The 18,291-nt window shown below is 36.9% G+C and overlaps 1 protein-coding gene across 8 annotated transcripts in view; it reads left to right on the top strand.

Annotated features, from left to right (window-relative positions):
* Positions 1 to 18,291, top strand: part of RGS7 (regulator of G protein signaling 7) — a 487,100-nt gene that overhangs the window by 451,481 nt on the left and 17,328 nt on the right. For all 8 annotated transcript variants that reach the window (XM_070768115.1, XM_070768112.1, XM_070768111.1 and 5 more), the window contains 5 exons: positions 676 to 750; positions 9,161 to 9,259; positions 10,460 to 10,521; positions 11,487 to 11,597; positions 12,846 to 12,971. In XM_070768115.1, the coding sequence (XP_070624216.1) occupies positions 676 to 750; positions 9,161 to 9,259; positions 10,460 to 10,521; positions 11,487 to 11,597; positions 12,846 to 12,971 (473 nt within the window). The remainder of the gene's footprint in view (positions 1 to 675; positions 751 to 9,160; positions 9,260 to 10,459; positions 10,522 to 11,486; positions 11,598 to 12,845; positions 12,972 to 18,291) is intronic.

Raw genomic sequence — 18,291 nt, forward strand, 5'->3', positions numbered from 1 at the left:
TTCCTCCAACCCACCCTGTTTGAAAGGGGCTCACCTGTCTATGAAAAGGGAAAAAGAAAAGAATTCTGAAAAGAAGCATGGTCTGTTGATTACCAGTTGCTTTCTTCATCTTCCACATTTTGACCATTAACTCCACTGCACATTCTGTCTACAGACAAACAAATATTCCAAGTCACTGGATGTCACTGATCCCTGTAGAAAAATTTCTCTGGGATTTGAGCTGGTTCAACTGAATGCCATTGATTTTCTAACTTAGGAGATGCACATCACCGTCTAATAAGTGTCATCTCATCCAGATAATGTAGACTCTGAGGGAAGCTGAATGCAGATATCAGCTGGGGGCATCACCTTATTTGGTCTCTAGATATCCTTGCTCTGAATCTGTTGGGTTAGCAGCTAACACTCACTTTCACATGCAGATCTCTTGTATTTCTTTTTCCTGTTTCTCTGTTAGTTATTCTAGAACGGTATCCGAAGACTTTTAAACTTAAGATGTCAAAGAACGCAGTGCATTTTCTCACTGGATAACTGCCCAGAGAAGAGGCTGGGGCCATTTGGACAGGGCTGCTGGGGGCTTGTGTCATCACAGCGTTTACTCGGGTCCTGGAGAGTGAATGTGCACATCAGAAACTTTACACCCAAAGATTTCTTTGTCTCTCTGTTTTCCATTTCTAGCCTGGATGTGTAAATACCACTGAAGTGGACATTAAGAAGTCATCCAGAATGAGAAATCCACACAAAACACGAAAGGTAAAATCAACATTTGTTGTTCTGATCTTGCAATGTGTTGTACTGTGTATGATCTCAGGTGGCCTCGGCCTGCAGTGGCTAAAGTGGGGCTTCAGTTCCCTGGCCAGAGATTGAGGCCAGGTCACAACAGTAAGAGCACGGCATCTAGCCACTAAACCAGTGGTCAGTGACAAGGGCCGTGCCCCTTCAACTTTGCAGAAATGAATTTCCTGAGATAGAAAGTAGTGAAAAAAGTATTTATTAAGAGGAAAAAAAAGAGTATATTACACGTGACTAGACACATGGGCGGACTTAGGAGAGTCCCTGAGTCACGCCCTCTTGGCAGTTTGAATTACTTTTATGGGGAATTTCTTCCTGGTTTCTTTTGGCCAATCATTTTAATTTGCCTGGTTTGCAGTCCATATTTGGTGAATCTAGGACCCCCCCCCCCGCCCCCCCGCCCAATGTGCGTGCACACATCTCTTAGCCAAGATGGATTTCACAGAAAAGGCGTATGGGTAGAACATCCCTTGGCATCATTCCCCTTTGGCCTCCAAGGAGCCTTTCTGCACATGTGTGGTCAGGGAAGTCTCCTGACTTCAAGAATGAGAAATATGTGGTCTGGCAGGGCCCTGCCTCCCCACTTTATTGTCCTGCTACTCTCTTCTTGGATTTTCAGTCCACAGGGAATGAATCTCGTCACTTTACCCTGTAGGGAGCTGGGGGAGCCTCTACCTCCTGTCTCATTTAGAGGACGTCAACCACAAAAACAAAAAACAAACAAAAAAACCCTCTTCTTCCATTTCATGAGTCCTTTATAGCATATTCCCTGCTCTTTCCTGTTACTTGGCTAGAAGAAAATCTGGAGGTTCAAGCCCTGGACTTCTGTCAGTTCCTCTCTCACCAGGAAATAGACCCCGTCCTGATTCTCAAACATGCCAAGGTCTCAAGGTGTGGAGGTGGCTGTGACAGGAGAGCTGAGAGGAGAGCCATTAGCAGAAAAGGTATCTCTTTCAGAGCCCAGGAAATGAGGGAAAATAAATACAGATTATCTGAGAACAAGTGGTACTCATGAGAGACAGGCATTGTTAGAGAAAAATTTGAAGAAAAAGACATCATCATAAAGATGTTTAATTATAGGTACTGTGTGAAGACCACATTTCAATATCAAAATTTTGTGGCATAACTATAGGATCGTGGCAGTAGGTTTAGGATCTCTTATATGAGGAACTATGTAACAAAAACGAAGTGCTATCCTGAATTCAATGACATTTAATACAATCTTTTGAAAACACATAGCCGAAGTACCTACACTTTTTAATGTAACACATACATATAGAAGGCATTTTTTTCTTTGGGCTTCCCTGTGGCTCAGACAGTTATTATAGAAGATATTTTTCAATGATAAAGAATCTGCCTGCAGTGCAGGAGCCCCAGGAGATCTGGGTTTGATCCTTTGGCTGAGAAGGTTCCCTGGAGGAAGGCATGGCAACCCACTCCAGTATTCTTGCCAGAGAATCCCATGGACAGAGGAGCGTGGTGGCTACAGTCCATAGGGTCTCAAAGAGTCAGAAATGATTGAAGCCACTTAGCACACACACACACAGATTCGTTTTGAACTTCCCTGGTGGCTCAGATGGTAAATATAGATGGTTTATATTTATTCCATAAAAAATGATGCACATAAAGTTACCTGGCCTGTAGTAGTCACTCTGAGGACACAGCCAAAGGTCAGTGCCACTAGATCAAACCATTGCACAGAGTTCAAGACCTTCTCTTCCATAGCTTTTTACTTATGCAGCGTTTTCTGGGATATGTGTCCAGGCAGCAGGTACTAAGTTTTTTCTGTAGTCTAATTTCTTAATGTCTTTTTCTTCCATCCCTAGAAATAAGCATTATAGTCAAAGGCCCCACTATGGTCCACGTGCCTTTTTTTTCTTTTGTTCTTTTAAAACTGTTTACCTTGATGTTAGGATAAAGAAGCCACAGGAAAAGTGCCATGAAATCCATTCAGGTGAGGTGCTCAAAAGCTTTTGGTCCTAGCATGTCTCTGAGAAAAAGAGGCAAAGCCAGACGGCAGCAAGCCTGTTGGCCCCTTTCTCTTATGATCAGGCCTGGGCACTTCCTCTCACCCTCCGCTCACAGCGTGGCCTAGTGTACCGGGACTAGCTTTGTGGTTCCAAATTCAAACATGCAATCAGCTACCCCAGAGTGCATTAAGTCACTTCTCACTACTTCCTGAATTTTGAAGAGGTCAAAATATATTACTTTGTGTCTGGTTTCCCCTATAGACACCAGCTGAGATGTGCTCTGAATCACACAGGAAAGTATCTGAATTGATGAGATAGAACTTAAAGATTAGTAAATTTACACTGTCCCTGGAGCTCTGTACTCAAGTGATGGTGTCCTACCAGTGCTTCACACTGCATCATTGTTTTTGAAAACTTGGAAATCATTAGTTTTCAGTGTTGCTCTTCAGATACCATCAGCCCTCAGTGAATGGTAGAAAAACATTGTCATAGCAAAGTGAAATGTTGTAAAAAGTGGAACCATGGAGCTCAACTCTATTGGTCTAGTTGGTAGCATAATTTCCCGTGAATCAATAACAGTAGAACTAGAGAACTAATAGCAGAGCTGTATAGCACTAAAACCACTAGAGAAAAACAGAAGTCCTGCAGGATGCAGATAGCGTACATACCCTTGTTCTTAACAATTGGAGAATACTGATTTTCTCACCTTCTGATAAATACAGCTTTTCATACTGAGAAGTACTGGATTTTCTTTAATTTTCACCAGCAATGTTACTTTATATAAAAGGTTATAGGACTCTAAGTCACATACTGGTTTGTCTTTAGAATTATTACCACTTGTGCTTTAGCCCATATTTGGCTAGGAACTGGAATGATCCATTCAATCAGCAGATTTAGCAAATCTCTACTTTATGCCAGGTATGTACTGGTCTTTCGTTATTCAAAAATAAATGAGACAGGCATGGCCTTGCTCCCATAACTTACAGTCTTAATGAGAGTACACATATTGAGCAAGCAAACAAAACAAATGTGTGTATTTATGTGATATATATACTAGTATATAACAGTTGACAAAATTTTGTGAGATATATATACATATATATACATATATATATATGCTAGTATGCTCTGGCTATTCTAACAAAATGCTACAGCCTGGGGAGCTTAAACAATAGGAATTTATTTTCTTCCAGTTCTGGAGACTGGAAATCTGAGACCAAGGTGCTGGTAAATTTGGTTCCTGATGAGAGCTGTCTCTCTGGCTAGCAGATGGCCAGCTTGTGTTCTCACATGGCAGAGAGAGAGAACTCAGTGTTCCTTCTCTTCTTTTTAAGAGTACCAGCTCCATAAGATTAGGATTCCACCGTATGATCCCACTTAACCTTTATACCTCCTTTCAGACCCCATCTCCAAATGCAATCAGAGTGGGCTGCAGCACAGGAATTTGGGAGGGACACAACTCAGTCATGTTATCAAGGGCATTTAAATGGTTTGTGATTCTAAACTGTCACACCATTTTATTAATGAATAGCTTGACAACAAGAACAAACCGTTTCAACATACTCTGAAGACTTCACAGTTCTGTCCTTCAGGAGCAAGCAGTTCTGTGAGAGTCTAGACAGAAATGGCAGAGGCCAGCCTGTCACCTGTGGAAACTGCCTTCGCCTTCTGCTGTTAATTGGCAAGTGCCCTTTGTTCCTTCTCTTAGCTGTGTGGTCTCCCTCTGTGCTATACTGAGGCTGGTAAGGAAGTGGAACCCCTGGACTGCACTTCATTTTTGAAAGCAGATACTGCCCTTAGTGGAGAGAGCTGCTGTTCCATTCTTTGGGATTCAGCCGTGATGATATTGCTTGTGATTATGTGTCATAGAACAAAGGACATATATGTTAAGAATAAAAGACCAAGTGGGTTCCTTAAGTATTCATTTAGCATATGTACCTGAAGAATATCAGGGTTTGGGACATTGTATTTAAGTGTTTAATTTCAAATACATTTGTCAAATATGTGAAAAGAAGGCTGAGATGTATATCTGATTTGAAATACTTTTGAATAGGTAGGGCTAACCAGTGTTTAAATCTGTCTTTTTATTTGAACATACTTTACTAAAATACAAAGAAATAAGTAAAGTGTATAACCTCAATTTTCTGTGAAGGAATAATAATGAAGCATAAGCAAAAATACCTGGGGAAAGAAATGGCAATCCATTCCAGTATTCTTACCTGGAAAATCCCATGGACAGAAAAGCCTGGCAGGCTGGTCTGTGGGGTTGCAAAGAGTCAGACACGACTTAACAACTGAGCACAAGTGGAAATAAATCAGCCTAATCTAGGCAAATTTTAAGGGGCACTATGTACCTGATTTTCTTCATCTGATTCTAAAATTTTAACTCTAATAAGTCAGGCTTTGTTTGTATTATGGCTAAATTTCTCCAGAGAAACAGAACCAAAAATAAGGAGATATATAGATATCTGTATGCAGAGAGAAAGAGAGAGAGATTTATTTTAAGGTACCAACTCACATGATTGTAAAAGGCTTGGCAAGTCCAAAATCTGATGAGGTAGGCCAACAAGCTAGGGATCCAGGGAAGAATTGCCATCTGTTGGCAGGATTTCCTCTTGCTTGGTTGGTGGAGGTCTTTTTGTTCTATTTAGGTCTTCAACTGATTGGATGCAAATGCATTATTGAAGATATTCTGCTTTACTCAGGATCCATTTATTTTAAGTTTTAATCTCACCCAAAAATCATGCTTATAGAAACACCCGAAATAATGTCTGATCCAATATCTGAGCACCATGGTCCAGTCAAGTTGCCACATAAGATCACCCTTCTATATGACAATTGCTAGAAGAGGTCCTAGAACAACACAAAACATAAAGAAAAATGACAAAAGCATTTGTGCTTACACGACTGCAGCCACACTTCAGATCGTTTCCTATAACTGTAGAACCCACATTTCAAAACAACAGCAAGTTGTTTACTGTCTCATCATCTTTCTTTCCTGTGTTACTTGCATTTGAACATAATGGCATGTAATATTTTAGTTAACAGCTAAAGTGCACATCCTGGAAGAACAGTTAGCAAATTCATGATTAATGCCTAGTTTTCCTGCTATTAATGCAGTGGTTGTAGCTGTTTATACTTTAAAAGATTGGTATTTCTTTACTTCCATATGCCAAATGTGGAAATTTAAATTTTAATGTGTTACATAACAGAATAAACTATTCATATCTTAGTGCAGCACAAAAGTGTTTTAAGTAAGAAGTACAATACATTTGCAGGCAAGAGAAACTGCTCAAAATAGATGAAAGAGAGGAATATTCTAAAACCTTAGGAATAGGCAGGGAGTTAGCCTAGATATTCCTGGATGCAGAGATGTGGACGCTGGCAAACTTTCTCTCTCAATCTTCTCTAGCCTCCTTTCACTGCTCTGTCTCTGCACTGGCTTCTTCCACATGGCATCGGACATAGTCCTAATTATTCTCCAGTCGAGCTGAGCATCCCCCCTCCTCCACCCATCACCAGTTAGAAAAATCCCAGATATTGCACTCCACATAAAAAAGCATAGAAACTTCCTTCACTCTTTAGTTCTTAAAGTGCCTTCCCCTTGACCAAAAATAAAGGAAAGAATTGTCTTATCTCTTCTAAGATGTAAAAGGAGATCACATATGAACAGATTTATGTAGAAAGTCAAATCTGTTTCATTTAATGAATAACCTATTCAGTATTCATTAGGATGGTACTGCATATGTAAAGTGTTAATCCAGGCACCCTGAGGAACAACAAAAAAAAGGTGTTATAAGTCAAAGCATCTTGGTTTAGTAATTATCTTTGCTATTAAAACTCAAAGTGGATCCAAATTAGTTAATTTTCCCCATCTGCAAATATTAAGACACTGAGACAATTTCATTTCTCTTTTTCTCTAGCCCTATCCGCTCTATGCCAAGATTTCTAATATATTTCAGTTTTCTAAAAGGTGCAAATCCTTTTACATTGCAAGTGATCCTCATAACTTATTGGCCAAAATAGGACCAATTTTCTTACCTCCTTTATGCATGAAGTAAGCCTTGAGCATAAAATTGCATTATTTGTGGCTATTTTCACTCTAGCCAACAATCAAAGTTAAAAGCTATTACTGATCCCCAGAAAATGAAAGGTACCCTGAATGAGGAAAGAGAGAATTCATGATGTTTACTTACATATAAGACAAAAAAGGAAATGTCCCAGTAACCTCAGAACCAGTGGCCAGGCTGCTGGAAGACTATTTGAAACAGCACTGCCTGATGGTTTGGGTGTTTTATGGAACTTCATGATGATCATGTGAAGTGCATGTATATTGAAATAATCATAGAAATGTAGAGATAGAAGGTAATTTATTAATTATTTTACTTCTTTGGCACCATAAATTGTGGTATTTTTCTAGCACTCTTTTAAATTATTTTAAATCTTAACCAACAAACTCACTGTTAGAACTGTCAGCTGTCTTGTCTTTAAAACATTTTTTACATGAACTAGAGATTCTTATTAAAGAACCTTAAGTAATTAAACCAAGGTTAAGTGAGAATGGAAAGTTTACACCTTAGATGTCTTTTTTATTTTCTTTATCAAAAATTAGTATGATACAACTAAAAAAAATAGCAGACATTAGAAAATATAAGCGTTTCATAATTGGTGGTCTTTCACTTTACTAATTTTAAAATACCCACCTCAACTGTTACTTTGGAGTTCAGAGGGTTATGTTATTTAATCACCCTCAAACACAGCTAGTAGCAGTTCATACAGACCTTTCTTCAGTGAAAATTAAGTCTCTTTGTATTCCAGGTACTGTACTCTTGTCATTCTTTTCTTTCATAATACTTATCACAGTTTTAATCATATGTTTATCTATGTGATTCTTTGTGTAACCATTAGGTCATAAGTTCCAAGGAAGGAGGAAGCATACCTATTTTTGTTTACATCTATATCCCTAATGCTCAACAATTACATACAGCATATAATAGGTGTTTGATACATGTTGCGTGAATGATGGAAGGAAAGAAAAAGACAGTCCAAGCCATTTAGTTCAGTCCAGTTAGTAATTAACTGACATCATGTGTGCTAGTCTTTGGGTTGAAATGTATGCCCAGTGACAAGAATTGAGTTTCAAGGAGGTTGGAGCTGTGTCAAAAGGGAAAATTGAAGTACCTACCAAAGATAGTCAGAAAAGCAAGTCAAATATGTTAAAGGTGGGCTAAGAGCAAAATAGTGGGAACTCACAAGGGAAAAGGGCCCAGGTACAGAGCCAAAAGGTTAACATTAAGAAGAGGTAGAATCTAGGTGAAAACAGGTCAGTTAACAGAACGAATTTAAATTTAGAGTTACTGGTAAGGTTGGTGATGGGCCTGAAAATTGGCTTGGTTCAACATCTTCCCTCTTCTGATTTCAATAGCTTCTTTCCACTATTTGGCAACTTTAATTTTGTAGGGCTTGTGAAACTTTGTCACGTCCTCGTCCATCCTCATGTCCAATGGAAAAGTGCTTAGAAGCTAACATTAAATTCTTTATTTTAAAGTAACAGTGCTTTAATATTAAAGAAAAAGTAACTTGGCCTCTCCCTTGAGTTGACATGTAAGATGTCTCACCTTCAGTTAGGGATGAATTTTTGTTCTTGAAGTCCCCAGATTTTTGTTTATATTTACTAAGCAATGGGTCTTTCCCAAAAAAGAGCATTCCCAAATAGTAGGGTTCACCTTTTGACAAAATAGTAAAGAAGCACTTGGATATTAAGAATTTCAAAGATGTATAAAACCTTAGGGGTCACTGACGTTTGTAAATGGCACCTACTGAAACCAAATGACAAAGTCAGTATTGTGAGGTAAATGGCCCAATGTTGAGCTGGGAAAGTGGGAACATTCTGGTGTGTCTTTGATGATACCATCAGAGACAAAATCAGCACTGGAATTCTTGACCTGATTTCTCTCCTTATTACTCCGTTCCTTTCCTATAAAACAACTAGATTATTTTTACCCTTTTGGCCTTATTACATTTTTATTCTATTATATATCCACCTCTGTTTTATTCTGAAATTAATACTTATTAGATGCTCTGTTGTGCTGTCATTTCCCAAATTAGTATTCTCAGCTCACCCCATATTTTGTCACAGTTACCTAGTTTTATTCCTATAGTCAGTTATTCTGTCAGTTAATAGTGCAACCACATATTTTTTCCAAAAACTCTGTGCTTTCATTTTAGATTCATATGACATTTATGCTAGCAGTGCCTTTTGAATTTTGATAAGCTTAATCCAATATGCAGCAAAGTTTTGAGTTACCTTAATGAATATATAACACAAAATTACCTTTTAGAAAGTCTGTGAATATAAATGTAACTTTCTCTTAACATATTTCTTTTTTATTTTAATATAGTCTGTCTATGGTCTACAAAATGATATTAGAAGTCACAGTCCTACCCACACACCCACACCAGAAACTAAACCTCCCACAGAAGATGAGTTACAACAACAGGTGGGTCAACCTATAATAATGGTTTACAGAGTAGATGGTTTACCGAGTAGCCAGTGTGAAGACCAGATGTTAATGTTAATAGGAGATATTTTAAAAATTGATTTGTAGGATTGTATTTAAAATGTAATTTTAAGATATGTATTCTCTTGAAGATGTATTAATGTAAGGAGATAGTTTTTAAAACTCTTCGCTTGTTATTTCTCCAAATCCTTTTTCCTCTAATTTTTAAAAATCATACACACTGACTCACAGATGACTCCAGTATTGAGTTAGTTTATATTCCATAATTCTGTTTTAAAAAATGAGAAGACAATAGGTTGGTGACATTTAGGTCATGTGTTTTCCACCTCCAATCATGTGATGTGATCTTCACAAAAGAGTGCTCAATCTTGTTTCTGCAGTACTGATCTCTAGAAGCCTCTTGAAGTTTTTCCTCATTAGCACTGATGAGCAGATATATGGCTTCTTGGTATAGCAATGGTATAAATTGCTTCTTGTTGCATCTGTTGATAAATAAATAGCTTTGGCTGCAATATTTCAAAGGCAATACCAAGTGTCTCATATCAAATCATCATCAAATCTCTTGGTTAGTTGTCATGAGACTTTTTCACCTTTTGCTTATTTCTTCCTACCAACTATGTAATACATACTTTTTCTAGTATATTTATAATCACCTTGAAGGAAAAGTAACTCAGAGAGTTTTAAATTTCTACATGTTGTTATGTCCATGTGAGAATTTGCTCTGAAATGTTGATAACGTTATTAGTAAAACAAATATCATTGATGCTTTTGTTGGGCTAGTATTAGGAAGTAGGGTTTATCTTGAAATTATAGTAACAAATAGCAAATACATTTATTTTCTGAATTCACTGTTTGATGGAGAAATGTGATTCTAATTTGGATAATCACCATGAATAAATGCTTACAATTTCTATAATACTTTTAAAATAAAGTTATGTTGCTGACGTGGGCAGAACGTTCAACTCCACTGCTGTTCTAAAGCAATATTGGTTATGTGTTTACCGTCAGAGCTTAATTTTTATTAACTCTTTCAGAGCCCTCATGTTTGATTTTTTCTATAGACTGAAATATTCCTGTCTGAGAACATATTCTTGTTTAGAATTACTCAATCTATTAGAGTTTAGAGTTGAAAATTGGAGAATGTCACTACTTATGTAACTACTTATCTCTTTTTTCCAGATAAAGTATTGGCAAATACAGTTAGATAGACATCGGTTAAAAATGTCAAAAGTTGCTGATAGGTAAGTATTGTAAGATGCCCATATAAATTAAAAAATGTTCAGATGACAATTAAATGTGTTCAATATGGTCAGAGAACTGGTGGGAGGAGAATTGATATAATTGGAACCCTGTAAGAAATATTATTTTCTTTTCCCTTTTGAACATATAAAACTTTGAAAGAGCTCTTTTGTTGCACTTCAAATGACAGAATGATCATTATTATCTTAGATGTCTAGAAGCCCAATCTTTGTGCAACCACAATCAAATACAGAAGATAATTCCAAGGAATTGAATCTTTTCACTCTTGCTAGGAGAAATAAAACTCAATTCATTAAGTTACTTGTTGGCAACTTTGAAACTTTCTGTTAATTCTTCTTAACATTTACACTACTAAGTTATTTTATGACTTCAGAATTTGAATTAAGCTTAGATTTTTACATATTTTCTTCATTTAAATCTGTTAAGACATTTATATTCCGCACTTTGAGGCATTGCCAAATCTTACCTCTCCGGTGTTTTTCCTCTCCTTTCTCCCTTTATTTTGTTTTAAAAATAGATTTTTTTCCCCCAAAAGCATGCTGTAAGTGATTCCCCCTTTACCTAATTCCTGTCAATACTTTTGACAAAAATTGCCTTTTAACCTCTTCTCCAAGTTGAGCTAACATCTGTTCTGCTGTGGGTAGGCTAGATGACCAAGGGTTGGAATTGCTCCTTGGCACTTCCTTCTATACACTGACCTTTTCCATTTTGTCTCATTTTAATGACATTAAAATGTCTCATTTTAATTCATATTGCTACGGCATTGGGAAAGATGGAATCCTTAACCATATTTATCTTCAAAGAACCATGAAAACTGCTATCAGATTTTATTCTATAAGCAAGCAAGGATTCCTTGGCCAGATGTTTTTATAGTGTGTCCCTTACAAAGATCAGTTTTACCTCAACCAGAGAACTAAAGAAAATGAAAATGTCTCTTTTTCTCAAGTCTGCTAAGTTACACAGAGCAGTATGTGGAATACGACCCGTTTCTTGCACCACCTGATCCTTCTAACCCATGGTTGTCTGATGATACTACCTTCTGGGAACTTGAAGCAAGGTAAGTGACATTTTCTCTTCCTTCCAAATATTTCACTTATTTCAGGATTTGAGTGATGTAGAAAGAATCCTATAGCTGACTAATTGTAAAAGTAATTTTACTCTGTGTCTACATTAACCATGATATAAAGCTCTTCTTCAAGGCAATGGTTTTTGAAACTTAGATGTTTGTATTATATCAGATTTGCATTTCCAGAAAGACTGGCACGAAAAAATCAGATGTGCAAGGGTTTCAAGGTCGACTAGTTAGGATCCTTAGTTCTTAAAATTTAGCTCATTGTTTTTAGCTTCCTTGAAAATCCACATAGCCACAAAGGTCCATCTATTCAGGTAAAATGAATGCTAAATCCATACTTACTTAAGCCCAATACAAGTATGATGCCTTTATAAATTCTGTTTTGGAACAAAATGAATTTACCATAAATACTCTAAGAGAAACTGACAAGTGTCTGACTTCTTAAGAAAACTAGAACACAATTTAAGACTCCCTGGTTTCTTTCATCAGCTATATAAGAGAAGAATTATATCACCAATCTTGATAGAGTCATAAAAAGATCACTGCATACCCCTTCACAGAGTGAGGATTTAGTATTCTGCAGCACTTAGTTAGATTGCATTTATGGACCTTCTCTTGCTTTTATGTCAGTTCAGTGGTTCTCAAATGCTTGACAAGTATATATCTCTTCATCCATAAGTTCTCAGTTTTATAGATGTGAAAGTTGGAATCCCAAAATGTTGTGACTCAGCCAGGACTATGTCACACATTTAATCAACAACAAAGTCATAAACCAGGATGTAAGCCTTTTGATTCTCAATGCATTTTCCTCCAGTACAATGTGCCACCATGAGACTTTGTAGTGTAGCGGTTAAGAAATTGAGCCCTGGAGTCAGAATGTCTGCAACATTACCTATTTGACATTGGAAAGTTATAACCCTCTATCCTTGACTTCCTCATTTATAAAATAAGAATTATAATAGTACCCATCTCAAAGTTGCTGAAGAAATCTAAAAGAGAATCCATCTCTTGGCATTTAATGCTTAATAAATGTTAGACTTTATTATTAATGCCTAACTTTCTTCTCACTACAATTTCATGCAGAGTCATCAATCAGAGGTTTTTTTTTTCCCCCTGAAAAATATGTTAAAGATGGGAGCTTCAAAGAATATATGATTTTGAGGTGAAATGTAATAGCAGAATATAGAATTTGTAATGAAAGGAATACATTTGGCTTTGTTTTGTTTTCTATAGCAAAGAACCAAGTCAGCAGAGGGTAAAACGATGGGGTTTTGGCATGGATGAAGCATTGAAAGACCCAGTCGGGAGAGAACAATTCCTTAAATTTCTAGAGTCAGAATTCAGCTCAGAAAACTTAAGGTGAGACATGTTGTTTGAATCTTATATTCTAAGCAAGAGTGACCTTCTTATGATGAGTCTGGTGATTTTGCACTCGACAGACCAGTTACTATCCCACCAACATCATGATGAAGCTATGGACCTATTGAATTTCTGCCTCTTGATAGAGGAAGAAAATGTAATGAAGGCAAAGCACTTTGTCCAACATTATCACTTCTTCATAATGGTTTATTTTACACTGTCTCCTGATCTTTTAACTATGTAAATCTGATGCATTTGAAATGGACTGCATAAAGAAGTATCAGACTAGTATTTGGCAAAACAAAGAATCATCAATAATACATATGTAGTTTAATTAAAATATCACCTATTTATCATATTGGTCTTCTTTGTGTATTGCATCTCAAGTAAGATCTAGAAAAAGAAATCGAGTGCCTGTATAAAATAACTTGAAACAAAATGATGGAGGCAGTTCATTTACTTTGTACACTTAAACACAGCCTCAGGGCAGTTGAGAGCAGTACCAGATTGAGCTGTTAGTGTCTGCTAGAGAGGTGTGTGTCCTCTCATCTGTTGTAAACATCATCCTTACATATTTTTGAAATTTTTCTAACTTAAGAGGCACCTGGAAATTGAATTTTTAAATGTAAGACACTGGAATAGGTTTTAACAGCTCTAAGATCACTGAAGTGAGCAGTAACTTTCCACTACATAAAATGGTTCTTCCACAAGTTCTTTCATTCAGTATTCTTTTGAAATGGAACTCTAATTTACTTTCTCATGACTTATTCAGTCCTGTGAAATCCATTTTGAGAAAGTTGCCAGCATTCCTTTATTTTCACTGCAACTTAGCAGTTCCAGAATCATCACATTCTTTGCAGGAGATTTAATAGATACCCAAACCAAACCATTTAGAAGAACATAGAATTTTGACTGAAGTCCCATGGATTAAGCAAGTTGACCACAGGCAGAATCTGGAGAAATTTAATTATGCCTGTCATTGGTTTCAGTGACGCAGCTTCCTATTCTTTTTCAAGTTTATTGAAACTTGAAAGCCTGTTGACCAGGGTTTCAAGAGGTCTGCAGGTGCTAAGGATTTTTTTGGACCTAAATAATATTTTCTGTCATAAGGTCACATCATCAGTTATTGAGTACAGAATGCTTTAGAAAATAAAGCAGAGATAAATCTAGTTTTAGTCTTTTATGGAGTTTCCTCTAATTCTCTATGTTTTTGAAAAAAAGTGCTATCATCATGGGTTTCATGATAAAGAAATAAATAAGTAGTACTTCACCATTATCACCCAATCAAATAAAAATCCTTCCTGATTTTATTAGAAGCACAGTTTACACGTGAATACAGAGATGAAAACAGATCACAATACAAAAGGATGAGTGTTAGATCTGAGAAATACAGGAGAACAGCAAACCCAAGGGGAGAGATCACTCAAAGCCCCCTCAGGGAAATAGCTTCCAGCTGAGACCTGGATGATAAGGAGATAACCAGCTGAAAAAGGAAGAGGCTTTGGGACTAAAAGATTAGCATGTGCAAACTCTCTTTGATGAATGAAATTGATCACTGCTGATTTTTTCCATGCCTTATCTTATTTCCATTTTTATCTCAATAATCCTATGACACACTAAATTGCATATATACTGATAAATAATTGCATATAAGAAATATTACACGTTTCATTGTATGAAAATGTATAAATATCATCCAAAAGGCTTTCTGCCCTATATTTTAAAAATACAGAATAATTGCATTTGAAGTAGTCCCAGCCCTAATTCTATAGAGCTTGGATATTTTGTATTTTTATGGAAGAAATGTTTAGTTCTGGAAAGGTAAATGCTTGTATATATTTTTGCAGCCTGGAATCTCCCTTTCCCATTTCTTCCTTTAATTTAAATGGCCTATGTATATGTCCTTCCCTGCTGTGTTAGGAAAATAGGGGCTGGATATACCAAGAATCAGAGGTTGTATAAAAATGTTGCAAATAGACAGCAGACATAAGTATCTACCAAACGCTATTTTTAATTTTGGTCTAAACTGATCATTTGGAAATAGATTTATTGTGTTTAATTAGAATGATTTCTTAAATCTGAACTAAATTGCTTTTAGAGTCCTTTTTTTCTTTTTAAGCATTATAATCTGTTAATATTTTATTGCATGTTATGTTGAAATAAAAACAAAGTTATATAAAAAAGAACCATTACATATTTCTTATGTAGTCACATATGTATTTCTTGAGTATATACTGTAAGTCTGTTTCCCTACTAAGAACAGATAGATAGATATAGCTATCAAGTCTTGAACACCTAGGATATGCCATGTGTGCGTGTGTGCTTAGTCGCTGCAGTTGTGTCCACTCTTGGCAGCCCTAGGGACTGTAGCTCGCCCCTCTGTCCATGGGATTCTCCAGGCAAGAATACTGGAGTGGGTTGCCATGCCCTCCTCCAGGGCATCTTCCCAACCTAGGGATTAAACCTGCATCTCCTGTGTCTCCTGCATTGCAGGCAGATTTGTTACCCACAGAGCCACCTGGGAAGTCCGGTGTATGCCATACCATAGTATGCTTTATATTCACTACTTCTATAAGTATGCCATGCCATATTTTATATTTATCATTTCTGGTTATCATTCAACTAATCATCACTTCAAACATAAAATTTAAATATTAATACCCTTGCCCCATTTGACAGGCAAGCAAAATATGAATAGAAGAAGTTAAGCATCTTTACAAGTCAGATTGCTGATAATTGCCATCCTAGGCTTTTTATAAACCAATACTAAGCTTCTGTCCACTGCTCTTCCTGTTTCTGCCTAGGTATCTGGTGTCACAGACCAAGAGAGACAAAACAGTCCATTTAACCAGCAGGGCTAATTACACCTAAATACACCTCAGTGCATCTTATTTAGCATCTGCTATTTATGGAAGTATGGCACTCATGTGAGCAAACTTCAGGTATTGAGACAAAAAATAGTCAAGAAATACTGCTCATTGATAAGGACTTATTTCTCAAATAGAAGTTCTATTCTCACTTGGTGTGCTTTTGCTTGTTCCTCTTTCAGGTAAACAGAGTAAGTACCAAGTAAATTCAGTAATATGAGAGTTATATAATACGAGTGCCTAAAAATATCTCAAGCACTTCAAAAGTGCCCTTTACATAACTTATCTCATTTTACCTAATGGAAACCCAGTGAGATAGGCATTATTATCCCATTTTACTGATGAAAAAAAATCAAGGCTCAATGACATTAAGATAATTCCTCATATTCCAGCTTTCATATATTAAGGGGGGAGTGGAGTTTTAGTGAGTTCCCTTTACATTCTACTAAATTATTGCAATGATGACTATGCTGAGGATAAGAAAAAGAATGATGCATTTAGTGAGGCATTCAAGAGAGTGCTTTTTAGAATGTCATCTGCTGCAGATCTGGGGACAAACCCTATATATGGCACTCACAGTGGGCAACTTAAATAAGTGACTTAGTCTTCATATATTCAGCTTTCTCTGAAGTGGGGGAGATATTAGCACATACTCTATAAAGCTGAAGGGATTGCATGTTTTAATATAGCTAAATCACCTAGAATAGAGCCCGCACTTACAGTGTAGGCGCTGTTATTATTACCGCCTCAGCCCTTTGATATCTCATCTATAATTTCAAGTCTATTTAAGATGTCACTGCATCTGTATAGCCTTCCTAGAACTCCCTTATCCAATGCAGTAGTTGCCCCAGCAGAGGGGCTCCTTCCTGCTCAGCAGTCCCAGACTGTCTGGTTTGTGCCTATTCCTTGAGAATCTCTCGTGTGCTTCCTTGTATTATGGTCATTTGAATGGTGTATCTTTGCTAGTTCAAGAACACAGACATTCTTTTTATCCATATGTTCAAAGAGCGCTGCAATGAACTTGTTGTTGTTGTCGTTCAGTCTCTTAAGTCATGTCCGACTCTTTGAGACACCATAGACTTCCCTGTCCTTCGCTATCTCCCAGAGTCCACTCAAGCTGATGTCCATAGATTCGGTGATGGCATTCAACATCTCATCCTCTGTCCCCCCCTTCTCCTGCCCTCAGTCTTTCCCAGCATCAGGGTCTTTTCCAATGAGTTGGCTCTTTGCATCAGGTGGCCAAAGTATTGGAGTCTCAGCTTCAGCATCAGCCCTTCCAATGAATATTCAGGGTTGATTTCCTATAGGATTGACTGGTTTGATCTCCTTGCAGTCCAAAGGAGGGACTCTGAAGAGTCTTTTCCAGCATCACAGTTCAGAAGCATCAATTCTTCAGCTCTCAGCCTTCTTTGTGGTCTCTCACATCCATACATGACTACTGGAAAAACCATAGCTTTGCCTATTCAGACCTTTGTCAGCAAAATGATGTCTCAGCTTTTTAATATGCATCAATTATAACACTTAGGCTCCCTCAGATTGCACATAGCATTCCTATTAGATTGCACATTGTCAGAACCTGTATTTAAAAAGGAAATGGTCTTGACCCTTGCCTTCTAAAAGCAAAAACATTTAAGATATAGTCCATATTGGATTATCTACTGATTCCTGTCCATAAGAAAATGGTACCTAGAAACTGGAAAATTATTAGATTGAGTAATATTTGATATTCTAATTCTAGCTCAACTGCTTTGTTACTTATTTTTTGAACTTTCCTTAATCCCTAAGTTTAAAACATAATAGTTATGAAGGTACTGCTTATCCCCTTCTACTTCTGTTAAAACCCTATAGCCTGTGTTGTGTGTTAGTTGCTCAATCATGTCAAACCCAGATCTGCTGCATTGCAAGCAGACTCTTTGAGAATCCCCTGTAGCTTATAGTGATTCATCTCTGTGGTCATCTTGTCCATATCAAGATCACATCTGGCCCCTATTGAGGATAACAGATCTAGTGCTTCCTTTTTCAAGTGTCCTTTTTGTTTGTTTGTTGAAAGACACTATTATGACATACATATTCATGTTTCATCATTACTTCTAGGTCTAAACAAAAAGATATAGGGCAAAATTGTAAAAAAATGAAACCCATTAATATGATGTGGCTTTTTGTTAGACTTCGCTATTTGCTTTTATCAACCAGAATATGTCCTGGTGTTCTTTCCTTTCCGGATAGACTATATTCTATACAGAAGGCATAAAATATATATTTTATATTTAGAAGTAGGTCAATATTATTTTTTCCAGAGCTTCTGAATTGCTATGATGCTTCTGCAGATTTAAGCCTTTTGAACAATTACATGTGAAAGCTTGCTGCTTCTGTCATTTCATAAGTCTCGGAATTAAATAGCCTAAAATTAGTTACTTGCCCTGATTTCTCCAGCTAGGGCATTTTCTAATCTG

This window comes from Bos indicus, chromosome 16, assembly GCF_029378745.1.
Source record: "Bos indicus isolate NIAB-ARS_2022 breed Sahiwal x Tharparkar chromosome 16, NIAB-ARS_B.indTharparkar_mat_pri_1.0, whole genome shotgun sequence".
Classification (NCBI taxonomy): Eukaryota; Metazoa; Chordata; class Mammalia; order Artiodactyla; family Bovidae; genus Bos; species Bos indicus.